At 38.4% G+C, this 27,878-nt stretch overlaps 2 protein-coding genes across 3 annotated transcripts in view; both read right to left on the reverse strand.

The window, feature by feature from the left end:
- Nucleotides 1–7,639: 7,639 nt before the first annotated feature.
- Nucleotides 7,640–19,332, reverse strand: slc17a6b (solute carrier family 17 member 6b). Its single transcript, XM_057345803.1, has 12 exons — nucleotides 18,737–19,332; nucleotides 17,080–17,335; nucleotides 16,418–16,536; nucleotides 14,750–14,864; nucleotides 14,174–14,261; nucleotides 13,823–13,909; nucleotides 13,383–13,525; nucleotides 12,307–12,456; nucleotides 11,620–11,752; nucleotides 11,320–11,430; nucleotides 10,673–10,800; nucleotides 7,640–10,226 (listed from the first exon to the last, which is right to left on the reverse strand). Exons 1-12 carry the CDS (start codon nucleotides 18,820–18,822, stop codon nucleotides 10,110–10,112), a joined length of 1,533 nt encoding a protein of 510 aa, XP_057201786.1. The 5' UTR covers nucleotides 18,823–19,332; the 3' UTR covers nucleotides 7,640–10,109.
- A 719-nt stretch (nucleotides 19,333–20,051) lies between these two features.
- Nucleotides 20,052–27,878, reverse strand: part of ano5b (anoctamin 5b) — a 35,451-nt gene continuing 27,624 nt past the window's right edge. For both annotated transcript variants that reach the window (XM_057356448.1, XM_057356362.1), the window contains 10 exons: nucleotides 27,302–27,453; nucleotides 26,279–26,353; nucleotides 25,949–26,177; nucleotides 25,579–25,757; nucleotides 25,114–25,211; nucleotides 24,829–24,959; nucleotides 24,491–24,696; nucleotides 24,128–24,330; nucleotides 22,848–22,953; nucleotides 20,052–22,387 (listed from right to left, as the gene is read on the reverse strand). In XM_057356448.1, coding sequence (XP_057212431.1) covers nucleotides 22,157–22,387; nucleotides 22,848–22,953; nucleotides 24,128–24,330; nucleotides 24,491–24,696; nucleotides 24,829–24,959; nucleotides 25,114–25,211; nucleotides 25,579–25,757; nucleotides 25,949–26,177; nucleotides 26,279–26,353; nucleotides 27,302–27,453 — 1,610 coding nt within the window. In that variant the 3' untranslated portion in view covers nucleotides 20,052–22,156. The remainder of the gene's footprint in view (nucleotides 22,388–22,847; nucleotides 22,954–24,127; nucleotides 24,331–24,490; nucleotides 24,697–24,828; nucleotides 24,960–25,113; nucleotides 25,212–25,578; nucleotides 25,758–25,948; nucleotides 26,178–26,278; nucleotides 26,354–27,301; nucleotides 27,454–27,878) is intronic.

Consider the following 27,878-nt stretch of genomic DNA (forward strand, 5'->3'; position numbering starts at 1 on the left):
AATCAATAATCAGGCTGGGGAGGAGGGAGAGCCGGGAGTGTGTCTGTGCGTGTTTTGGTGTGTGTGTTTAAATATTTTATATACTATATATATATTCCTGCAACAGAGAAAAAAAACTGTATTATAGTGATATCATTTTTTTGGTGTATTATATGCACATGCAGTATAGAGTATATATATCTGAATGTTTTAATAATATCTGTTAATATATTGCATAAATATGATTATCTTGGAGATCATAATCAGTTCTTAGCAAAAAAGTAAGATTTCTCTTAATGTTTCTACACATGCACGTTGACTGGAGTTCTAAGTGTTATGACTGAAGTCTATATGTCGGCGTCTTAATGGGATCTCAAGCCCTCTTGAGTCCTCTCTCTCTCTTTCTCTCTCTCTTTTTTAATGAGATTTTTACAGCCAGTCTGTGTCACCCTGCCATGGCGCATCAGGGGTCTGCTGGGGAACAAAAGAGCCCTCATGGCTGCGGATACGGGGCATACACATCCCACTTCTCTCTTCCCCTCTGTTTCCTCTCTCTTTCCTCCATCACTCTGTTGGTTCCCATCTGGTGAAGGGGTTTTGTAAGAGCTGAGTAAATAAAGCCCAGTCTGGCAGCACTCACACCCACACACACATCCACTTGAACACACAAAGAATGACTCCATTAATTGATTTGGTAACTCTCTCTCTCTCTCTCTCTCTCTCTCTCTCTCTCTCTCATTTGGTAATTCTGTTATTTATATGAGGAAAGTTTTCATGTCATTAATATAACTCAATTACAGTTACAGTATTACATGATCTATGGGTAACTGATATTCAAGACAATGTCCAGTTTCCTATGTGGCATCTTGAATGTGCTGAACCTCTCTGTGGGACATATGCCTCTGTGTGGACTGGCAGCTAGCTCTTTTTAAAGGTCAGGCTTGTCCCTGGAGTCTCTCACTCACGTCTCTCTTCTCTATCAGTCACTCTGTGATTCAGGTGATGGTGAGAAGCATCACTGTGTGTGATTTCATGGTAGGTGATAGAAAAGAAGATGCATTAAAACAGTAACATGGTTTGTTTTAGGTGTGTCACAAAATTTGTTAATAACCGTGATGTAAAAAATCACGATTATCGATATTGTTTCCATTCTACAAAGGGAAATTTGTGGCCATGAACACGAATCAATAGATTGCATTTATTTAGTCACAAATTCCTGTGAGACTGTGTTGCAACGTAACATTAGAAAAAAATGAGCACCCATTCAAAGTTTAAGAGCAACAATGGTTGCAAACTCTGTAATCCCTCTCTCAACCCTCAAATTTTAAGTATGAAGATGAATTTGACTGATAGCATTGTTTGGTGATTTAAAAATCGCTGAAACAGATATAGTGATCATTTCGTTATCATGAATTCTTTTGATCATGATGGCCGTGAAGTGGAAATCTGATATTTTGAGAGCCTGAATTTGTATGTAATCTGTTATATCTGAATCACACAAATACAGCCGTGGAAAAAACAAGAGTTCATCCTAAATTTTAATTGACAGTTTTTCACAATTGCTTTTGCTATTTTAGTCTCATTCTCAAAACAATAAGTTTGGGTCTCTGAACAGTTAGTTTCTTGTTCACATCAGACTTGAGTTTCTTATTGTTTTAGCCAAATTGCATGTGTTTGGTACATGTGTGCAAAAGGTTATGTACAATTCTCAACAATATGCACAACAACTAAAAGCATATAGCTTGTTGATCAAAACTGATTAGCTGATTCTCTGTCAATCTCTTCAAAACTTCTGAACATTCTTTCATTGTGTGAACCATCACGTGAAAAATGATCCATTCAGTTATCAAATCTATAAGGCATGCATGTACTGCATATTCTGTGAATATCTATGACATGGGAAGTTTGTAATGTCTGCTAAATTGACAAATTGTCTGTCAATTGCGGTAAAACACTAAATACAATCAACCAATCAAGCAGATTTGTAAGCATATACTGTATCTGGAGTTTGCCATGCACAGCACAATCACTAGAGTTTCTTACTGAAAAGATTTTTTTCAGTATGGAAATCAGATGTATCTGTTAGATGCCATGAATGCTGCTTGTGAAGACATTACAGGTACAGTAATCACTGGAGGGGATGCTTACGCCACTCAAGGAGATTTTCATGGATGTCATTTTGTGTAACATGTTGTTTACTGTAACATTTACTGTAAAAATAAAAAAAGCAAATTTTTCAGTTTACATAACACATTTACACACACAAATGAATGTTATAAATCTTTTTCTGGGTACTACGGTACATTATTGTTATCTGTAAATCTTTACCTACTGTAAGCTTTATAACATTTTTGTGGATTACAGTAAAAAGTCAGTGTCATAAAGTAGAGTATAAATTAAATTGGTATATAACAATAATTTCCCCATGTTGCCATTGTGAAAAAGAATCTAAACATTTTGATTAGTGCGGCTCACACAATAATAAAAACACTTTCTATTTTGGTGAGACTGGCCAATTGTCTGACAAAATAGCTAGCTTTTGAAGCAAGAACTAAATGTTTTGAATCACTTACTACATTTTGCAGACATGTAATAGAGTTTTGATGTTCCAGCAAACAGTTGTGACAATTGAACTTACAGTTTAGAGAATGTTAAGTCTCATTCGAGAAATGAGCCAAAGTGATTGAGAAAAACTGTAATATAAATCTTACCGTAAAAAGTCAGTGTCATAAAGTAGAGCATAAATGAAATTTGTATATAACAACAATTTATTTTCACATGACTGCCATTGTGAAAAAGAATCTAAACATTTTGATTACTTTCTATTTTGGTGGCACTGGCCAATTGTCTGACAAAATAACTAGCTTTTGAAGCAAGACATAAAAAATAATTTTGAACCTTTCCTAAATGCATGTACAAATATTACTGTTGTATTGCTTGAAAGTGAATATGAACTTGCAGTATTTGAGGTCTGAAAAAATACAGAGCATCTTTTATGCTATTTTGACCTGTTTCTTAGCAGTTCAACAAATGAAACAAAAAGGTTCATTTTACCTAAACACATACTTATAAATAGTACATTTTAAAATCAGAATCAAACATATCACAAGAACTTCCCCCGCCCAATGTTTCCTCTGGCAGCACCTGTACATGATGTGAATCTTGATTACAAGAAGTGAAAAAAGGATGTCAGCATGCAGTAGCAATACAAGAACCCATCCAAGGCAATACACACAGAAATCCGCTCTAGCAGTTAGTTTTCTAGGGTGGAGCTGACTGAGATAGCCCATAACCTCCAAACAAGGCAACCATTTTGAATACGGGCTTCATTCACTTTCTCCTTATCCTCTGATTCATATACAGCAATATAGGTCTTACCAAATCTAGCACGTTTCATGTGTCTCCAGGTTTTGAGACGACTAAAATGAGATGATTAAAAATTATTTTTCTACTGAGTTATTATAAATCCTGTTTCCCTTTCTGGCATACTGTAGATCAGAATATAATGATGGTGTGGAATAATTGATGAGGAATTTAAGAGCCGGGCCAGCGGGGGAAGGGCTGTATTCGGTTTTAACACCAGAGCTCATTCATTCACTGTTTGTCCCCTTCACACATGTGATGGATTACACAGACATCTACCCAGACCTCTCCCTCCTTCTCCCAGTGGAGACCGAGCTAAACACTGGATACGTCAACCAGTCGCCTGCCCCTGTCCATGAGGAGATCAGGAGATATTTATGAGTTGAGGTAAATCCTCAGGGCCGTCATGCAGCCCCCTGTCATCAAAGAGTGATTTCAGTCCCACTACACCAGCCCTCCGTGCCACGAGGGACCACTGCAAAACCTGCCCCCCATCCATGGATAAGCCTATAAACTCACATCAAAACACACACAGGATTCATATTTATACTAAAGCTGATATATATAATTACACATGCTCATTAATGCAAGTCACAGCATTGCTGTGTCATTCTGTATGATATAGATATAACAGAAACGCACGGATGAACACTAAGTGAGAGGGGAGTGAACTGCTGTCTGTGCAGGACATGACAAGGCGTCCATGACGGTTACAGCAGAGGGAAGCAGTGTAAACACGAGTAATAGGGTTACGGTTGATGGTCTCACTGTGGTTGTCTCATTAGCAAAAGAAATAATGCAATAAAAGGCAGAGTGTCACAGTAGTCTCATGTTTTCTAGATTACTCAAAGAATCGTCTTCATGGGATGTTTTTTCAAGAATGAGTCTAGTTACTTCAATAAAATCTTCTTTTTTATATTTAAAAAATATTACATATTTAAACAGACGCTAATATTTCTATGACAACCGCGACCTGTGCATGTGGACACAACCTCTCACAGAGTAATTGTGTCCAAACTCAATTGACAGTCTTTCAATTAGTATGAGTGTCTTTCTTCAGTCAATCTGATATTGTAAATCAGATGGTGAAATAAAGGTTATCCCATCAGTAACTGACTAACACAATGTAACACAGAGAAAAGCTGAACATTTGCCAGGCTGTGAGTGTCCCCTCCAGAGGGACACTAGCTTGACTTTCACTGCCCAGCTCTGTGTATGATGCCACCTGGCTTTGTACCAAGTTGTGGTGGAGGATTGTGAAATTTGAGCAAATGAAAGTCTGAAACACATCATATCATTTTCTCTGTTATGTAATATAATGCACAAATGACTACACATTTCCCCATCCTGTTAGAGCAGATAGATTAGATAGATAGATAGATAGATAGATAGATAGATAGATAGATAGATAGATAGATAGATAGATAGAGAGAGAGAGAGAGAGAGAGAGAGAGAGAGAGAGAGAGAGACAGACAGACAGACAGATAGACAGACATAGAGACATAGATAGATAGATAGTGTCAGGGTTTGACAAGGGAGAGAACCCAATAGCAGGCAGGCAGAGGTGAAGGGGTTAACACAAAAGACTTTATTTAAACAATAAACACAAAACAAGAACCCACGAGGGGGTAAAGCAAAAACACAGGTAAACAGAAACGAAGACTGACTAAACACTAGACTAATTAAACACTAGACAAAAACTAAACTGAACACTTACTAGACAGAACGGAGGAATACACAAAGGACACTGGCATGGGAAGCAGGAAGGCACAGCACATGGAACGCAGCAAGACACCATATACAATACACGAGCACAGGACAAAGAAACATGAGGGCATTTATAGGAGAGACAAACGAGGGATAATTACACAGGGCAGGTAGGAAACATTAGACACGGCAGGGAAGCAATACATGAAACGAGAGGTTTCGGGGCCAATGACAAGACACGAGAAAGCACATGAGATGTCAAAACATAAACAACTCATGGCTTTCTCACATAAAACCTAAGGGCTCTGTCCCGATCCTGCCACATGACTAGAAATTCAGAAACAAGAGGGCAGGACCGTGAAAAAGGCCTCCTTTAATGAACACCCCCAGGTGTTCGCCAAGGGGTCGACTAACAAGACAAGACCGACTGGGTGACAGACAAGACAAGGCAAAACATGGCAAATAATATCAGAGGCAAACATGACCACAGGACTAGGGTGGGATAACAAAAATAATAAACAAGGGATGGGAGGGGGGGAACAACAAGGTCCATGGGGGGAACAGTTTTAATCCCCGGCTGCGCTCGAAGGCGCGGAGTCCTGGGGGATTCTGTGGGGGAAGTCCTGGGGGGACCCAGACTTGGAAGTCGGCGGGACAAGGTTGGGCGCCGGCTGGAATGCCGGCAGGACAGGGCTTGACGCCGACTGGAAGGCTGGCTGCTGCACCGGCTGGAAGGTCGCCTGGGCAGGACAGGATGCCTAGGCAGGACAGGACGCCGGCTGCTGCACCGGACTGGACACCGGACTGGACATCGGCTGCTGCACCGGACTGGACGCCGGCTGCACCGGACGGGACGCCGGCTGCACCGGCTGGGACGCCAGCTGCTCCGGCTGGGACGCTGGCTGGGCAGCGCTCACTGGCGACTGGGCAGGACTCAGCAACCCCCTCCTCGGCTTCTTCTTCTTGGTCCGACCAACCGGCTGTGTGGTCGGTCGCTGAGAAGCGAGGGGGAGCCCGGTTAGCTCTGGACCGGAGGAGTCGGACAGGGAGTCCCACGACTCCCTATGTTTCCGCTGGCCACGGACGCTGATGGGCGGTGGAGGAGCTGCCGCGGGAGAGGCGGACGGTGTGGTCAAGCCGATGACCCTGATCTGCATGACGCGACCCTCCGGGATTGCGGGCAGGGGAGATGGGTAGCAGGCCTGGGCTGAGACCCTAGACTCCGGGCAGTTCATGGCATATCTCACCGTGCACTCGAAGTCCAGTGGTCTCAGCATCCTCATCTCCGCCCACGACAGAGGGTCCCTGAGGCCACCGTTGAACAGGACCGCGAGTTCCGCCTCCCCAAAAACCACCTGCTCTGTATAAACTGCCTCCTCTGCAGCCTTCAGGAAGCGGTCAACATAATCCATGAAACTGGCATCTCCCTGACGGTGGCTGCAGAGGAGGTGAGTCTGGCGGGATCGCTGGGTGGTCATTCTGCCTGCTGGGTTCAGTTCTGGCTCGTGTATTCTGTCAGGGTTTGACAAGGGAGAGAACCCAATAGCAGGCAGGCAGAGGTGAAGGCGTTAACACAAAAGACTTTATTTAAACAATAAACACAAAACAAGAACCCACGAGGGGGGACAAGAGGGCAGGACCGTGACAGGTGGATAGATAGATAGATAGATAGATAGATAGATAGATAGATAGATAGATAGATAGATAGATAGATAGATAGATAGATAGATAGATAGATAGATAGATAGATAGATAGATAGATAGATAGATAGATAGATAGATAGATAGATAGATAGATAGATAGATAGACACAAAGGAGAAGATGACAAAGGCAATGTCCCACGAACAGCAAAGGAAAATAGAAAACCAAGGTTACAACCTTTAAAGCCAAGAGCACAGTGTCTGCCAGGCTCGGGTACGGCAAGTGTCTCATTTTCACCACCTTACTGTTATGTTCTGCAGGGATCTGGCGGCATCCCAGCATGCATCTGTGTCTAATTATGAGAAAGCCAAGTCAGGGTCAAATGTCTTTCTAATGTTGTTTTAGACAAGTGTTTTTTGGGGACTTGGAGTTCATATAAAAAATATTTATGTTTTAATAACTTTTCAATCAGGCACTCTCAACCAGATTCTATTTCAGAAAGTCAATATGCAACACCAATATCAGTTCATTTAACGTTTCATTCAAGGAGTAAGATTTTTTTGCTGGTTGGTTGGTTAAAAATAGAGTACCCAAACCAGTACATGTGTAGTTTGTATGATGGCAGCAGGTTTCCTGCTTGAGAGATGCTGATGAGAGACTGAACACATTGACTAAATAGTTTCTAAGTGCAGCTCCTCCTTCTTGCTCCATTAGGAGGTTTGTGCGGTCAATAGGTCTTGCTCTCCAGGGACCCTCATATTGATTTTACTAGATCAGAGGAAGGACAGAGGGATGTTGTATGTGTGATGGATAACCAAATTTCGAACAACAAAAGTTCAAATTTAGATATGTGATGAACTGAAACTATTTACATATGCACATGATATACCAACCATTTAAAAATGATTTCTTTGGGTTTTGAAAAAGTGATAAAACAAGCATAGGCGAATACGATTTTGTTATTTTTTATATAAAAAGGTTATATAGAGCATTTCAATTTCACATCAACATACCTCTCCATTTACAGTAACACAGCAAAAGAAGCCATATAATCACACTTCACTCATAGGCAGGGAACGAGAATAAGGTACCTCAAAATCATCAGGCAAATTACTGTCATTTTTGAAGATTTTTGAATACCTTTACACACAATCCTCGTGTCACCGAATATTGCAAGATGTAGTAGGAAAATGCAAGGAGTAGAGGGGAGAAAGGGAGCAGTTCTGTAGCCACAGACAAAACACAGACCAGAAACAAGAGGGATGTACAAAAGAGAGGATTAACAGAAAATATATCTGACAATAACATACTCCCAAAAAGCAACCACTGGCAACCATACAGGACAACTACAACAGAGGTGCGGCCACCTGCAGATCTGAGAACCTTGGCGTTTCACACAGGTACCAGTTGCAGGTGACACTTAAGAATCATTCTCTTCTGGTGAGTGGGCCCAGCACAAACAAGCTCTTCACATTAAAGAGAGTTGCACTGGGCTCTTGCTAAATCTAAATATATTTTATATATATATTTTTAACAGTAAGTATTTGTTTAACTTTTTTTAAATTGTCATCACAAAAACACTTAAACCAAAAAAATATTACATGTAAATGTGCTAATGTGTATTTTTTTGAATGAACTGACTAGTAACTGTTACCATAGATTTATTGCTTTGTACATTGAATATGGTTACCACCTGCTGCAAGGACTTTAACAGCCCCTTTAACAGGGTTTTCCATGTCTTCTTAACGGAAACTGTCCACTATTCCAGCTAAAATCCCACAGTACAGGTTACCTTTGGTTAATTGTGCAAAGGAATTGACACATCAGTAACAGTTTAAACTAAAAGAATCTCGACAGGTACAACCACAACTTTTGCAGAAACAAAAGCAGTTTTGACCCATGCATAACCAACATTCACAGATGTCAAAATAGCATGGAGTGAACATGTGAGTAAAAAATGAAATTAAAGAGTCGTTTTAACCTTGACACACTGTGCTTTGTGTAGCTCTTAACTTTCAGCTAAAAATTTCCAAATGTTTTCAATTATTGTGTCTTTTATACCCATCTCAAGCCTTATCAGCAATGCAGTCTTGTTGAGCGAACACGACATTGAACCGCACCTTCCGAATTACATAATAAAACTACATGACGTGCTGAGCTAGAGAAACACTTTTGTTGCTTTTTGTTCATCATCTAAAAAAACTGTGCTTTATCTCTCCAGTGTCAAAGACATTAAAGTACTCTTTAATCTCTCATAAATATTTTATATACGATGAGTAACACACCATGAGGTATACACAAACCCACTTTGTTGTGCTGTTAAATGACGCTCAGTGCAATCAGAAAAAAAGAGACCGTGAAAACCAGTTGCTTGGTTAGGATTCTCTACAGCAGTATTTCTCCATGGATAACTCCAGACAGGTTCATTAAAGGGATACTTCACCCAAAAAATGAAAATTCTGTCATCATTTACTCACCTTCGAGTTGTTCAAAACCATTGTATTTTTCCTGCTATGCAGTCAATGGGGGGCAACATATGTCTGGTTATAAGCATTCTTCTCTGTGTTCATCAGAAAAAAGAAAGGTGAGTAAAAAGATGACAGAATTTTCAGTTTTGGGTGAACTATCCCTTTAAGCCTTGGTTCTGGAAGCCAGTAGCCTGACTAACTCTACAGGCTTCTGTGTTTCGAAGGCTCAGAATAATGGGGTTTTCACAACATTACACATGATTGCACTTGAAATAAAGTCACTCTTCTTAATACATAGAACATTTACAGTCTGCCAATTTGTATGTATAATTTATCCTTTATGTTTTACTCAATTAAATTGATCATTTAGATTTGTGCAAACATATAACATTTGTAGTCGTTTTATATGTTAATCTGTAATCTTTTTTAAGAACTCACAAACGTCTACAAAATCGACAGTGTGGGCATACATTTTTATGTACAGTTGCCCTAAAAGTATATGGACACTCAAGTCACATTTACAAATGCACCAGTTACTTTGTCAGGTCTTTGTGAAATTGGAAGTTTGCTCTGAGAAAAGCTCATGCATCAATTGTGTGTAGATGTCACTTCATTTAATTGTTTGTTAACTATTGTTAATGTGGCTAAGTTGTCCAAATACCTTCTTGTGGCCACTGTACGTTTATGTTCTTGTACAGGTGTGTGCAGTTGACTGTGCGTGTATTCTAAGAGTAATTTCCACCCTGCCTGTATCCATAACCTCCTTCTTCCACCCCCTCCTGTACATACTCCTCACGTTTATCCCATCCTTCCGCCCATCCGCCATTCAACTGTGAGGTGGCACCGTAGGTCTTGGCCGGACCTCCCAGGGCACCATAGCTCTGGGTGATGTCCCCTGTTTCCTCAGCCAGCTCATCTTCATCGATGAAGCCACACTTCTCCTCGCTGGTCTACTCTGGATCCGCCCATGGCTGTTTCTCCCCCGAGGCAAAGAGGCCATAGAAGATTACACCACCATAATGCACCAGAGAAGCGATAAGAAACACATACTGCCACTCTTCTCGGGTCTGAGGGAAAGAAAGAGTTGTCAAGAATTCTGACATCAAAGGCTGAACTGTCTACATGAATATAGACTCCAGGAGAGCTGCGTGAATAATGCATGACAAAAAAGATCTGAGCAGCTATAGCAATAGACATGGACACATAGTTAATGAATGAGCCCTTTAAAATAAGCAATATTTTCAATGATTTAAAATTCCTAAAGGAATTGAAGGAAAGATTTAAAGATAATAAATCTTTATAGCTGCACTGCTCAAAGCATGTCACAGGTCAACATCTTAATCCAATTTCAGTCACTGTTGCAGTTAATATTTTATTTTACTGGGGTAATCTTACATCTCACTAACTTACACAAGAAATTCAAGACGGCCAACAATTTAAATCAATCTAAACTATACTTATAGTATAACCGAAATGCAAAAGAAAATCCTAGCAAGTCCAGATATAGTCCTACCTTGTGTTTGGTCATAGCTCCCACAATAAGAGGGCACACCATTCCTGACAGAGTTCCCACTCCATTAGAGATTCCCATGAGGATACTGGCATATCGAGGAGCGATGTCTAAGTGATTGACATTAAAACCTGATGGACAACAAAGGAAAATATTGTTTTAACATATGACAAATCGATTTTATTTTTCAGATCACTTCCATTCCATTAACAAACAATTGCTTGTTGTGCAATCTCTGCATTTTGGTACATGTTTTTCAGTATCTCTAACATGATGTTGGAGATTCAGCCTAAAAATAGAAAGAGCCGCCATCTTGTAAAGCGTAGGAGTCTCTAGCCCCTCCCGCTCGGAGTGCTCTGTCTGGATGTACTGCCTGCCTGTTGCTCTCAGGGGACAGTGTGTATGAATTATTTAAAAAGTCCAGCAGAAAGACTAATTCCATCCAAGCAGCAATGATGGAAGAGCAGATTTTAATAAAAAAATGGAGAACATTATATTTTGTTAGAAAGGAGGGCTTTCTAGCAATGTTCAGAGGCTGTGCATTGTTGCATTTTTATTAATGTGTTTCATTTGCCATTGTTGTGTGTAACAACATGTTGATTAAGACACACTGTTTTCTTAAAGGCAAAGATTATTCCAAAGATCCTCACCTGATATTGCAAACCCACTGAAGCCAACAGCTAACACAAGGAATGAAATGGCGACCCCTCTACTGTGGGAGTAACCCACAATCAACAACAGTGTGGCCTCCATCCCAAAGCCTGTGATTGATAAAAACATATGAATGATATTTTTCTTACAGTTAAGACAAATAAAAAAAGTATGACTTATAAAAAATAAATTGTTTTACTGAAATTGCTTTACATTCGTTATTTTGATATCAATCCTTTTTATGTAACTAACCCAAGGTCAGAGCTAAGCTAAGTGTAGATAAGCTAGATGCCACTCACCTCCACAGTTCATGATCTTCCGAACTGTGGTGGTAGACAGGATGTTTCTACAGCGAAGGTAATCAGCTAGCTGTCCTCCAATGGGCACAATAATGGTCATCACCAGATGGGGCAGGGCTGACAGCATGCCAACCTAAAAGAGAGAGTGGACATACAGTACCGTTTTGGAGGATCTTATTAATAACACACTGCAAAATAATTTTTTTGATAGACTGGATAAATGTTATGAAAGGAATAGATGCAACAATACAACATTCCTGCAATCTGAATAGCATCACCATTAGTTTGTTAATTGTATTCTAACTATAAAATGTAAAAACACGATTTAATGCTTAACTGTAGGAAGTGAGAAAACAAGAGCGAAATGAGATGCAAACACAGACTTAAATCACAGATAAGCGATTAATGAATAATTCATTATGAACTGTTCACAATGAATAATTCAACAACCAGTTTCAGACCTTGGGGATTGACAAAGGTCACACATTTACTGATGCACTCTGGAATTATACTGTACACAAAAATCATCTCAGACACTAATGGCAGAGATTTTGACCCAAATAAAGCTTTAATTGCTTATTGTGTAATTGTTCATTAGGATTTTATTATTCTTATTAAAAAAGATCTAGTTTGTTTAAAACAATAGAACATTCAAATAAAGGCAACATAAAAGTTAAATGAAATTACCTTGCTAATCTCAAAGCCAAACACCTCCTCGAAGTATGCAGGCTGGCTGATGAGCAGCAAGTAGAAGGTCCAACTCCTGCAGAAGTTGGCAACAATGATTGCATAGACGGGCATGGATGTGAAAAATTGCCTCCAAGGTGTCTTGAATTTCTGTGGGAGAAATTAGAATGGCCATATTCGTAAATTCTTCACCCTACCATTATTAACTTTAAAATCATACAACTGAGGGATCCCCACTGATATTGATCATCATTTTTCTATCATATACTGTAAGAAGCCATTGATGCTGCAAGAGGCCATTATGCAATGGAATAAACCTTACTTGGGGAATGCATAGCATTAGACAAAATCATATAACCTAAATTTATATGACCAAATCACAAATGCTTCGTGAGACGAAATGGCTGACCGATATTTTATCAACGACGGACAGCATCAATATTTCAAAAGCACAATGTATGAGCAAGACTTCTTTGTCTTTAAACATGCAGGTTTTTGTAGTTATTTTCTCACATAACCATCTTGACCTCGATTTCCAACACAAGCTTGCTTACTATTTTATGAGGTGGCTAATTTCGTATTCGTACGATCTTATTAGTACGTTTTAGCACAATTTGCTGTCATGCCAGTGACAGGTTTAGGGGTGGGGTTAGGGGAGGGGCTTCGGTACAGCTTTTTTCTAATAAAAGCACGTTTTATGAACTCCCATCTTAAGGAATTCACACAAATTAGTCACCTTAAAATAATTACAGTACGTGAGAGCAGGTTGCACAAATTAATTTTATCCCAAGCCTAAACGGATTACAAAATGGCCACCAAATTGCATTCTGATTGCCTTGTACATACAGTGTATGGTCTATAACGACAAGCAACAGATAATATCTCAGCACTCTCCATCAAAGCTCTGATGAAATTTTAGAATTTTACAATGTAAATTTCCCCAGCCTTGTGCCAGGAACAGACTTCCTGGCTAGCTATCAAAACAAACAGACTCTAAGCACAATAACACATTACACGGTTAAAAAACTGCTTTCAAAGCCAAATTAGTTTTGTGTCAAGGTTCTGAACTAACTCACTTCTGCAGGACCCAGCAGCTTAGCGCTCTCTCCAATGCTCTCCTCAATGTAGCAGCGTTCTTCATCTGTGATGGTGGGGTGTTCAGCTGGACTCTCATATGACACCAAGATCCAGAACATATACCACAGAATTCCAAAGCAGCCTATGGAGAACAAATTCAAAGATGAATGTGTTTGAAGCAGGCAAAAGTAAAGATAAGATCAGCTGACTGATATCCTCATATAACTGGATTACAATTCATTATTGTTGCGAGGTGCAAACTCTTGGCACAGTGACAGACAGATTTGGTGACAGCACAGACATGGAAGCACCAGAGGAAAAATCAATACCCAGCATCAGTGTGTTAATCTATACTACACTTATCAAAATACACTCATCAAAACCGTTACAATGAAAGTTTAAGATATAACTGTTGTTCAAAAACTAGACATACACTCACCATAGACATAGAAAACAGATGACCAGCCAGTATACTGCACCAGGATCCCAGCAAGAGGCATGGCAATGACAGCACCTGCATATGACCCTGTATAACGGAAAACCAAGATTATATGACACGTGAAATGATGGGGATAATGGTTGAGAAATCTGTAAAATAAACTGTGTGTTTAAACACAAATTGTATTAACACATTACATCTCATTTTCCTCTTTCCTTAATTTGTGAATATGCATACAAGACATGACGTACATTTTGCATATCAGCAATGTTTCTAAGCTTTCAACAAAATACCAATTAAACTGACAATTATTATATTCTGACGGACATGGAATATAAAAATGTAAATTACCACAGAAGGAGGTTGTTGCCAGCCGGCTTCTTTCCAGTGGAGGGGCCCACTTACTCCAGATGCCATGGCATGCTGGGTAGGTTACACCCTAGAAAAGCAATAATAACACAAAAAATGTAAATGTTTAGACAAAATCTTTACATCAAGCTTTATTATTTAAATCAAAACAAAATTTCCTAGTTACAATTAGCTAATGTCTTATAAGACAAATACAAATCTAATGTGAAAGCCTTATGTCCGTTCTATGAATTGTGGTTAAAATGAAAATTCAAACAAATATAAAATAGAATAATAGTTAACATTGTTGGCATGGTGGAAACAATGTAGCTGTTTTTGTCAAACACATAGTGCCCTATAGATCGATAGAGCTACTAAACACAAAGCCTGGGTTATTATCCTCTCAGAAATATCCCCAGGCCATAATTGATTGTTATATGACTTTTGGCTGTCCCACTTAGGATTCCCACCACAATAAACGAATAAAAAATGTAAAAAGAATATATGAATGGTGAAATTCGGAATTATGAAAAGCGGATCAAGATGTTACAAAGGATGTTAAAAAAGCATATTTCCTACCTCTACAAGCCCTTGAAATATCCTGACGAATATGACGCAGCCATAGTGACTCCGTGCAGCTGAGGGGATGAACATATTCAGTATGGACGTGAGGAGAATAGCAGCCCCAAAGACCCTAATAGACGGAAACGTAATTACATTATAGACTGCTGGGCTATAAAAATCGGAAAGCTTGTTGTTTATACATTTTTATTTCTTATTTTTTTCAGGAAATTCCTGAGTTTAGGCCTACTGAGCAACCGCAAATATAATGTAATTGTATAGGCTACTCTCAGCTATATTTCAAACGGAACTTGTATTTCATTGATTGTGGTCGACCCTGATCTTTAGGTTAACACCAATGTTGAGAAATTAAGTAAGATATTTTAGCAGTTACATTTTATTCAGCAAAAAGTATCATATGCAACAAAATGTGAATATCTGCCTTCGGTGTTTTATATTTGTTGTCAAAAACCGAGAAGCACGAGAACATGGGTGCCAGGACTGTTGTTTTTGGTCTGGCAGGCTGTGCCAGTGCCACAAATTAACGTGTTTCCAATTCTTGTCAGGTCTCCTAGACGAAGCCCCTCTCACTTCAATTTCTCGCCAAGCAGCGCTAATCGGATTGGGGGAGTTCTTCAGAACGAGACTCGCTGATTCTATTATATCTCAATCACGTCACCCAGGCCGAAAATTAATTGAAAACTTGTATAATTTTATACAAGTATATAGCCATCTATGATTGCTGTACACAGATATATCAAACTGTTATCATGGCAGTTTTATTTTTGGAACATTGTTGTGTGACATATGAGGCACGGGCAAACCCTCTGGCAACATGTCCGGGGCTGGTTGCCATGCCCCCCTCATTGGGCAGATTAGACACGGTTTCCCCCGGGATCTCATTAACGGGTGGAGAATGCCTCACAGACCCGCTCCCACAGTCTAATCCCACAACCCACAGCACGGGTCAGCGTGCACTCTGCCACACAGACATTACTTAAAACTCAAGACCTCCTCAGGCACAGACTGGTCAACCATTGCAATGAATCCCTGTTCTCTCAGATATGATTTCTCCTCTCACTCTTAAAAACATTAAATGCTAAATACTCATTTTAAATTCTGTATTGCATTATAGGCTACATTAGGTGACATTAGTATATATCCAAAAATGCCTTACGATTTATGATGTAAAAACATACCATTGATTCAACGTAAGAAACAAGTTAATAGATTTAGTACGATTCCAAAAATAAAATACAAACGTTATAGAGTAGGCTAACGTAATCACACGTTAAATCCAATGCTCACAACTTAAACGAATATTGTCTTCTTACATCGTTAAGCAGAGACAAAATGAATAGCATACAAAATGATGCAATAAATCTATTATAACCTTTTATAAGCTTAGGCCTATGCGTGATTTTATTTTCACAAGAAATGCGTGACGTCTTGTAATTACTGTTAATTTTAATAATTATTACTCAATATGAATTTTTATTTAGTATAGGCCAAATACGATTAGCTTTATACATCAGTATTGTAGGTATAGGCAGCATATTGTTTATATTAAAATAAGGACAAACTCATAAAGCAAATGCAATTAATTTGGTATTTTGAAATTTTGAGCTAATTTTGAAAAATAATCTGAATGAATAAATAAAAATGAGCGGTTGTATATGGCTTTACCTGTTCGCTGCCAGTCTAGAGCAAATGTATCCCCCAGGAATTTGCGTCACAATATAGCCCCAGAAAAACGAGCCATGAATCATTCCCACTGTTTCAGGGTCCCAGTTAAACTTTGCTTTCTGAGAAAGAGAAATTAAGCAAAATATTATGTTGCTATCGAACCCATTGTAAAAGTCGAGAGACATTTTTAGAATAAAAATACGCACACATTGTCATAGACCTCTAATATCAGGCTGTGAAGCCTAAAGTAATACATGTTATAAATAATTTCGTTAATATCATATTTATTCGTTTATTTTCATAAGTCACAACACAAAAACAGCAAAATATTGATTATTTTGCACAAAAAAGATGAACTGACAAAGATATTATATTTGTTTCCAGCTCAAGAGTTAATCAATTGCGTGGCAATGACATTCAAGTCACCAAGGTCAATTTTTTGTATCAGCATTTCAGTATTGTCCAGCTACTAAGCTGTTAAACAAATTCCTTTTCACATAGGGCAAAAATATAAATAAACGTTTTTTGTTGTTGTTGTTTTGTTTTTATATTGCCGATATTTTAACAAAGTATATAGGCCTAAATGTGTGTACGTTTGTAAAGATAGTATGGCTACATGGGGATCACTACTGACGTAATCCAAGTGTGGCACGCGCACAAACCTCTTTGATGATTATCTTTCCGTTCAGGTGAATGGTGCTGTTGTTAACCATGCTCACTATGGCCACGCCTAAATTGCACCGGATACCGAAAGAGATGCAGAACCCGAGGCCGCTCATTATGGCGATGATGTAGCGGCGCGGAAGTCCAAAGCACGTGCAGTCGCACAGAGGTGTCTTTCTCTCTTTGGTCTGGGCAGGCCGTCCATCTTCGGTTAGTTCAATGTTGTCGCCAGTTTTTTGTCGCTTTTCTAACACCCTGCACCATGCAGAAGATAGCTATTAGACTCGTTGTTCTTGTATGTCACTAAACAGCACATTGAGTTCCAGGCCTATAAACTAGTCTGGAAGGATTAATTAATGCAGCTCTTGCACTCTTCACCAATTTTCGTTGGGTGCAAACAAATTAAATCTGACTTTAGTCATCGACTCTTTAACTAAAAACTACATGCATTTTTTCCAGTCGATTCCAAAACACAGACAGATTATGTAGGCTAGTGCTATTATACAATGGGTCACAAAATAGTGAGCGTGTTTCTTAAACATTTTTCTAAGTCACCAAGCACAACAAATATAATATTTTAATGTAGACTGCACAGGCTTCGTGTGCCGCTGAAAAGCGCACTACCGCACTGCAGTATTCCCTTCACCTTCACCCTTATTTACATTCACACGGCCTTAATGTAGGCTATACTGATATTTCTTAACTTACCTTACACATTATTTCTACAAATATATGTCATATGTATCCACAGCAAAATTGCTATAATTATGTATTACAAAAGCACACTGTGGGAAGATTAATTGCCAAGTGCATCGAAATGTGCAAAAAGAAAAAAGAAATACAATTTCGATTCAGGCACATCGCATATTGCATAATTTATACATGCGACGGCCGTAACATGGCTTTAATTTTGCCTTTCATCTGCATAATATAGCACTGTAATATGATTGTAAATTAGAATTCAGATAGAAGACAAAACACGAGAAAATGTCCTAAGCAATTGGCCAACTTCTTTTTGGAAAAATTGTAAAAAAATAAAAATAAAGCTGTAACATTTTATTAGGAAACGAAAAAATTAGAAAAGAAAACACATTATTTAAAAAGAATGTTGGGAAGTAAAATATATATATTGAAATGTACAAAATGTACCTTAGATTACCATTTAATTATTGCATAAATCTCAATAAGAGTATTTTTACATGACGGATTGTTTGACTCGATATAAAGGAGCATCGAACCAAACAATAAAATAATCTATACCCGATTTATTTTTCGATTTTGCAGGGAATTTAGAGAATATTTGAATGGTCTGTAAAAAAGAAAGCCACACTCAAGGGAATACTCTAATTGAACGATTACTATTCAATCGTAAATGCATTTTATTCACTGGATTACAACGTTTAAAGATCGGAAACTTGCATGCTTCCATCCCCTCCTCCTGAGATTATGCAGAATTACATAATTTTATTCACGTCCCTGTAAAGCGTGACGCCAAGACGGACTGGGAAACACGCTATTAAATTGATAGTACAAATTGATAAAACCTATTTACTGTTATAGTTGCCGATCTTAAAATAATTTAATGCGATAACACATATAGTATACATTCTTCTGACATAATTGAATCGTATCATATAATATGTGAGAATATCTTACTTGTGCACGTGCCCCAGTACCTTTCCTGTTAGTTGTTTCAGCCCCTCTTTGCTGGGCGTAAAACCAGGCTCCCTCGGAGTATCCATGACCAAATGTAATAATCCTTCGTTTTTTCCCGTTTACGTTAAAGAACCATGTCACAGTGCGAGATGGTAGAACATACCGGACCGATACCCAGCGGATCAATGATTCAGTAAAACGTATCAGGAAAATTCACCAAGGTGTTCACAGCGAAGAAAAAACGCCTACACAAGACAAATATCAAAAGTGGTCTGGCCCTGTCTACTTGTCATTATAAACTCATAAACCGCCCCACGTGCGATGAAGGAATGCTCTGCCATCTCCGATTAGAATAAACACATTTACGCACACGTTAAAACGACGAGTTAAAAACGAGATCGGATTAGAAAAAAAAGTGAGTAAATAAATTGTTCTTGATCCTCGTCTCGCACGGTCACCTTTCGGGGAAAGTGACAGTTCAGTGGCTTTACAGGGGAGTGAAGTGCTTTCAGCACCAAGGTCAGCGACAGGCTCGCGTGTAGCCCAAGCGGCGCGAGGTTCCCGCCGCTGCTCCTGTGCCAGCGAGGAGTGCGCTGTGCGCGAGGCGGCTCGCTCCCGTCACAGTACCAGCAGCTGTTCACTGCTTTGGGAGGGGTAGGAGAGGGCGGTAAATGTTCACTTTCAATTCACAATTAATTTTATTGAGTCACCAGGTACTCATATGCAACATGCGGAAAATAATAGTTTTTCTATTTATAGGAATTGCGCGTCATATTAGAAGTTTTAACATATGTGCTTTTATGTGTATTGTTTGTTTTCTATCAAAGGTCTTGTAAACCTCCTGGGGGCGGTGCTATGGAAACGCCAAGGAACGAGGGGTGTTTCCCCCTCAACGTGTGTATGTGTGCTCGCGTGGAGAGAAATGTGTATTAATAATTCATACATAGACCTACCTCGCAACCCACTCCCTCTCTGTCTTACTGTCCTCCACATAAAAAATGCATGTTATTTTTAAAGCCAAACTTCTTGATGAAGTTTACATTTGCATATCTATTTCAAATAGATGGGAAGCGTGGGAATTGTTGCCGGGGCGTGATGATAAGCATAATCTTTTAAGAATTTTTATTTGAGACCCAGTTTAAAAACAGAATTGTATGAAGAAATGTCTGAGCTGTAATTTACAAAGGCAATCAGTGCGGTCTACAAAGCTTCACAACAGGTATTTGAGCGCGCACGCGCCATTAGTGAAGCGCTTGCGTCATCTAGTGTTCATTTAGCATATTGGAGCGAGGACCCGACAAGCATTAAACACGTGTACTGTAGACAGTCACTGTACTGTATTTTATTTGGCACATACTCCTCATTTTAATGCAAACAAAAAAGTATTTCTTCAAATAATTATTCATGAACATTCTTTTTCAGAACAATTTATGCATCTGGTCAGACGACCAAAAAAATCTAATAAATATATATATGGGCATTATGTTTAAGGCAAAGGCATGGGTGTCATGGTCCCCTGTATACATATACACATCTAAAACAAAAAGAAAAACGTCACATTTATGAAAGGCTGTACAGTCTTAACGTACACATTTCACTAAGGGTACAGATGCTATATATGTGTTTTGTTTTAAATAGACGACATGTTTACTAAATAAACACAAAATAAAGAAAAACTGTGGACTGTATTCGGAACCATTCACATCCACAACATATTGTCAAAAGTTTACAGCACAGAACACATGAGAGGCAAAAAATGAATAGTTTTACAAAAACTTGTCAACTTAGTGTAGACAATTGATGTTCACACCACTATCGGGACAATAATAACATCCTTGCGTTAAAATCCGTAAGTCCCTGTAGAGAATGGTTGACATGTCAATATAGTGCTCACCAAGAGTGTTATACAGTATATGGACGAAACGTCTGAAATGTTGAAGGATCAGTTCAGAATTTTTGAACAAAATGTCTTTGCATCAAGTTGTCAATCTCGCAAGGTGCAGTATTAAATGTATTAAGAATTCTATGCCTCTATACCAACCAAATCAATCACATTAAAGCAACTTATTTGGAAGGGTATGGTTCCTAATCCTGTTGATATTTTTTTACAATTATATACAACAGCTATGATATGTAATACTGAAAGATGCAGGACCTTTACTCTGACAGGAAATATCCAAAGCAGTTATCAGAGTGAATGTCAAAGGGGAGGATTGAGGAAACTGACTGATGCATGGACATGATTACAAAAATCTAAACTATTCCTTTAAGTGTTCCTTTACAAAAGCTAGATTTCTCCTAATAATGATTAAAGATAATGTTAATTTCACATTATATGTGATCCTGTTTGATTATACAGATATACAATATATGCAAACTTTAGCAGACGCATGAAGAATGACAAGCGAACTGAAGCGATCATCAACACAACAGCCTCAGTTTTGGGATTTTTATCAGAAAACATTATAGCAGGTGATTACATAGCTTAACCTGTTAAATGTTGCGTAATTCTGACCAAATAAGAAGTCAGCTAAATGATCAGTCTGTAGTTTTAAATACATCAGTTGGCAAATCTTCTACAAGGTACATCATTGGTTATGCATGTCCTTGCTTTCAAAGAAAGCCTATATTAAATAAGATATAATATTATAAGGTTAATACTTCTATAATCTACCTTTACAGATAACTGATAATGCAAGCACTGTATACAGAAACGACAATGACCAATGTTCTCTGATAGTCAAAATAAGCACAGTGGCAAAATCCACTGATCTACCTAAATGTTACATTATGGCATTATACTGAACTTTAAGACGGCAAAGACATTGTTGCTTGCTTTTCTCAACAGCATTTAAAGAAAAACAAAGATTTATCAACAAATCTCTTGCACACAAAATCTCACAGACACACACAATAAGCAAAATTAAGAATACATGTACGCCTTTCCCATTCAGACATACAAGGTAAAACATGCAGATTACTTCTTTGAAAAAAATAATAATATCATGACAGCAAGCGGAACAGACATAAAGCTTTATTGCCTATATATAAATGTTTGAAAAGTCTTTTTAAATAAAATATCTGATTTTCACATACTGCCTTCATAGCAACGGTTCCTGGGGAACCTGAAGAGCAACAGGGTGGAGGCTGCATTCAAGAGGGTTCTGACATTATTGAGGTCTATATTCAAGTATTTTTCCACTGTGATGCTTAGCAACAGGCAACAGCTTTGCTTGAAAGAGCAGCTATTTTAGTGTATCATCCTCGGTCAGAAAAAGTCCTTACATTTTTTTGGTGTGTAGTTCTGGCAGTTGAGGACAGGCAGGTTTTCTTTATCAACCATTGTATAAAGAGTTTGAAAAGAAATCCTCCATGCATTGCAGAGTAGAGTATATAGAGCAGTCCCAGAGCGCCCAGTTATTAAATAACTTGAGAGAGCACCTTGTGTTTATTTGGACTAGAGGGCAGCAGTGAGGCCGTTTCTGTGGACAAGGAGAAACTCTGACTCAGCTGAAACTTCAGTTTCTCCACTTCATAGTTGTGCAGGTATTCCTGAACTAGATAGCGTTCACGTTTTATACGGGCCTTTACTTCTGACGGGACATCTGGAATCAGCCATGCCACAAAGAATTTTACCACAAAAACAACATGCTGAAAAAGAAGGGAAAAGAATCCTTTTATCCATCATGTGTACAATAAACTAATTTCTAACACCAGTTTCATTATTAAACATGAAATGCTCTATTGCCTTGATCACAATTCTTTGTTCAATCATTTCTTTTTTTAAATCTTTATAGTATAGTAGTTCATCAGAAAATGAAATACCCAATAATTTACTTGATTTAATCCTCATTCCATCCTTGGCTTCTTATCTTCAGCTGAACACAGGTGACTAACTATATATCTATATCTAAGATAAAATGATAGCAGCATGACAATTAGCTAGTTTTAATCTTTTATTTTATTTTACTGTCATGTTAATCCAGTATTGCTTTACTGTGATGCAGTGATGCAAAAAATAAGCTTGGTTTAACTGTTCTGGATTGTCAATATAAAGCATCAGGTTGCCTAAATTAAAATGATTAGCACTTTGAGTGAACTAAGTTCTTACTTCCATAATGATGATGAAAGCTAGCTTTGCAGCCAAGATGTGCCAGAACTGCATAGTGTGTGTGTACTGATTTTTATGACCAGGTGGGTATCTGTAGTCCCGATAGCTGAAAAAAAAATGAAACCCTGTTGGAATATTCCACAAATTTGATACAGCATTAAAGCAACACTTTGTAGTTTTTCTGACATAAAATAATGTCTCTAAAATTATTTCAGTGCTAGAACAATTCTTAACCAAACGAATTCTACTGCCACTGCTACCTGAGCAGCCTCATAGCGGCTACAACCACACTCTGTAAGTTCTGTGTTCGGGTCGGTACACACAGCCCCGCCCATTCCCTGCCTGCGGAAGAGTTTCCAAACGACGTTTCTGCATTCTGCATTTGCTGTATTGTTTCTGTCCCATCAGCTTAGTCAACAAATTCACATGTATTGTGCTGCCCACGGGGAAGCTTATACAGCGACAGTATTTACGACACTAGTAACAGACAATTGTGCTTATCAACCACATGGGGGAACCTGTGAGCAAATGTTCCACAGTGTTGCTTTAAAGACACAAATCCCATGATTAAACAAAATATTACGGTAACACTGTACAATAAGGTTCTATTTGTTAACAGTAGTCGATACACAATTAACTGAGCTTGAACTAACAATTAACAACTGTATTCGAATTACAAAAGATTAACACTAAATTCTGTAAAAAATATGATTTTCATTGTTTATTCATGTTAACTAATGCATTAAGGCGGTCTGGAATACTTAATTCCAAGGCATGTTATTCCCCGATAACAGATGCTCAAACTAATAACACAGTCATCGGGGTAATGCGAGTCATCTTGACCTGTGCAGTTTAATATTACACATAAATTATATAAAAATATACCTAATTAATGACATATATGAGATAAAAACAAATGATTAAGCCAAATTGCGTGTTAGTCTTCCTTGAACTTCGTCTCTTGCCGAGAAACTGTAGGAAAATGTATCCATATTTTAAAAGGAACTCTTTTACTTTATAATATATACTGATTTTCTCTCTAATACAAACATGTAACATTACTAAAAAATGGTGACACCCAAGAAGTAACACCTTTTTGACCCTTTCAACTGGATTGCAGGATAATAAGCAAATTCCATTTAGTCTGTCAATGTTTATTGCTAGAAAAAAAATGTCAGGTCAAATTTTGTACCCAATTTGTAGAAGTGAATGTTATTATTCTACTGGTAAAACGTGTACATTTACATTTTCAGATGTTCTACACTCAGGTGGTCACATACCTGCATCTAGTGAAGGTAGAGCTGTTAAACCAGGATGGGTTTTCCTCCGGCTCTGGTTGATTATCAAGAGGGATCTGAGAGATGTTGTAAAAGGAGAGACTGTTGGTGATGTAACCTCTCATAGTGGCCTCACTGCCTGGGTGGTAGGCGTACAGATAGACCAGGCGAGGAATCATATCTGAGGTGAATGCAACGATGAAGGCCTAAAAGTACAATTAAAAGACAGAAAAATAACAAAGAATTGTAGTAGTGCTTCATGCTTGATTTAAACAATGGTTATAAACAATGTGCTTCTTTGTTAAAAGGGTGTGGCACTGCTTATCAGTTAACTGTAAGTAAAGTTGTGGAACCATATGTACATACATTTGTGACCACAGACAAGATGGCCACTACATTTAGAATCTCTTCCCAGGCTCCGATGTTGCGTGCTTTTGCTGCCACCGGCCTTCGAAACTGTGTGGTAAGCTTCCAAGCGTCGACTCGCACCTCCAGGATGTTGTTAAAGAGAGCAAGAAGAGGGGCCAGTGGAAAAGAGGCCACGAAAAGTGTTATGAAGCCAAACTGGATCACTGTCCAAAACACACATTAAACATACCAAATTAAAACTGTCCAAGAACACAAATGGCATAATTTGATTGCAATTTTTGTTTTAGTATATCAACTTTGAGTAGCGCCTAAATGTGTATTTGAGCTAATCATACCCATCTCCAGATACTCGTAGAAGAGCCCAAACTGGCTGAAGTTCTGCAGATCGTGGTCCTGCTCCCATCTGCTATATGTACATTCCGGATGACTCCGGCCTTTCCTGCTGCCCCACCAGTTCCTGAGAAGTCTGTGACATTGACACAAGGGACCAATACAGTACGTGTTTTAGTTTGCATTCGAATATTGTCTAGAGAATAACTCTTTCACATCCTCGAAATTCATATTGTATGTGAAATATATATGGTATTCTTAGAGGTCAAAGTTCAAAGTTTAATCCTTACGGCAGCAGAGCTTCCTGGACATTCCCAACCATTTGTTTTCCAGCCATGACGATGACCAGCTGTGTGCTGAGCTCAATCAGACAACCCCCAGGGTCACACTAAATATAAACAAACTTCTCATTACACGCGTGTACAAATCATTTCATAAGCCATTGAAACTTTCCATTTAAGTTATAAGCCATTAGTCAAAATCTTTGTTTAGCCAATCAGAAGACATGAGGTGTTTCTGGCATCCAGTTATTTTGCACATTCACAGTGCAGCTTATACATGAGAAGCTAAAAGTAGACTAGTCAAGTATAACACAATAATTAGCTTTATAAGCAGTTGTTGATTGTTTGTCGTGTAGGAAAATTTTACACAGTTGTTTTTGAGACAGCAGAGATTAAGTGTTGCTGCTCCACAGCTCCATCTCTGATTACAACATTTGTGTCTTTCTAGGGTGGGGCTATTTCACACTGTCTCACCTCTTCATTTCTCAGTCTGCTCCACTTTCCAAACATATAAGTGTAGTTGCCTGGATGACCCACAAACTTTCCTTTAAAAAACGCCACATAGAAACAGGAAGAGTAGTAGTTCACGAACTGGAACATAAACATCTTTGTTGTCAGCTTGTTCTCATACTCCAGATGCGTCTTGGGAATTTCTGTAAATAAAAAAAAGAGATTAGTCCCAAAAAAACTGCTGAACAAACAGCCTTTCTCTACAGGCACATTAGTGCAGAGCAAACACTATGAAAAAATGTCAAACTTGCCCATCTTTGGATGGATAATTAAACTCAAACCACATATTGACTCTGGTCTGAAATGATGATCATTTTATGCTATTTTCACTCACCCATATCAGTAATCCAAATGGCCACATGTTCATAAAGGAAATTGAGGACGAGGATAATGGCGAAGTTGATGCAGGATGCGGTGACGGATGTGGCAAGCTGAGGGGTGATGAGGGAGCCGACCAACTGGATCTTACTGGTGGGGCTGTCCTTCATGACGCTGGCAAACGCTGCATAAACTGCTAATCTGTAAGCGATCACTCCCATTATACAGGCCACTATCAGGAACGTCTAACAAAAAGAAGACACATGAAAGGACATTTTAAAGTGCTGATCTATATGCATAGCATACATAACCTCAACGTCTAAAAAATAGAAGTTTACTAACTCACCCAGAAGAGAACAGTTGCTCCAGACAGGCAGAAACGAGCACATTTGCTGGGTAGAGGAAGATAAGGCTCCATTTCCTGTTATCAATAAGAGTGTCAACAAAGTCAAGATGTGTTTTTTACAGACATGTATGGATACATTTTTGCCATTTGGATTTCAGACTATGCAAGTTACTTTCGTGTGAATCAAAATGACTAAACTACAATCAATTAATAACACATAAAACCATAAATGAGATGTATAAACAAATGTAAACTGAATTTCCAAGCAGTAGGAAAAACCAATAATAGTGCCACAAAAGGTGATGCCGTAGAAGAACTATTATTGGTTCCCCCCAAAAAGATATTCAGTCAAAGGTTCTTAAAACATCAATTTCTTTCTAACCTTTTTTATATTTAAAAGAATCTTGTTCCACTACAAAGAACTCAACATAAAGTTATACAAAAAATGTATATGATGCAAACAACAAGGGTTTGTTTTGACGGGACAAATTCTTTTTCACTATGACATCAAGATTGACCCCCATATCTCAATACACATTTCTCATTTTAAAATACAAACAGCTTTAAATAAAAAGTAATGTCTTTGTTAATTCACATTCATGTTTTGAATTGCATGTGCAAATATAGCAAATTAGTTTGCTATATCTAATGATGTCGTTTATTTCAAACAAGACCACTTCTTCTCTAAAAAGCGGGTAAGGGATAATCCATGGCTAGCTGTGCACTGAAAGATTTTAATGCAAGAAGTGGAGTCCAACAACCACCCAACGAGAAGCGCATTAAAATCCTTTAATGTAAGGCTAGCCATGGATTATTCCGCTTATAACATGGTCATTTGCCAAGATGCTCTGTTATTGATGTTTACAGTGTAATATTTGATCAGACAGGTGAAAAGTTATTTTCATCAGTTAATTTCAAACATTAATCAAACTGACCGGAACTACCAGGACATTAGTTTTAATGCACACCTTCCAGCCAATCAGAATCGAGTATTCAAAAAGACTATGGTATAATGGCAGGTACCTGTGTGATGCGGTTAAATCTGCTGTGTGTGCACTTCAACTCAAACTCAGGCCTGATCTGGAGCTGCTGCTGTTCTTCCTCAAAGTCCACGAGGTCCCACTCATACTCCAGACGGGCCTGCCGCCGCTTCCAGAACTCCAGGAACAGGGTCACTTCACAGCGGTCACAAAAAAAGAGCAAGAGACCATAAATAGACCTTAGCATCACCCACCAGAGAATTATTTAAGACCAGCTGGTTTTATATAGGCCTACTGAATTATTTATACATATTTATATCCAACCAGCATGGTGGTCCTTTTACAAAACATTTTTCTTTTGCTAAAAAAATTGTCCTTAAACTTGTCTTACAAAGTGTAGAAGCTGAATAAATATTTCTTAATGTACGAGTACACAGTACACTGAGTGCAGGAATATTCATGCAGTAAAGATTAATGAAAACTCATTTTGAGCCTAGTGTGAAATAAATTCAGCATTCAGTAATTGAAACTCAGTATGCACCACTACCCTCAAATGATTTTACAGACAGTGATGTATTATAAACAACACACACAATTCATCATTCATTAATGTAGTGAGC

The sequence above is a fragment of the Triplophysa rosa genome, linkage group LG1, assembly GCF_024868665.1.
Source record: "Triplophysa rosa linkage group LG1, Trosa_1v2, whole genome shotgun sequence".
NCBI classification, from domain to species: domain Eukaryota; kingdom Metazoa; phylum Chordata; class Actinopteri; order Cypriniformes; family Nemacheilidae; genus Triplophysa; species Triplophysa rosa.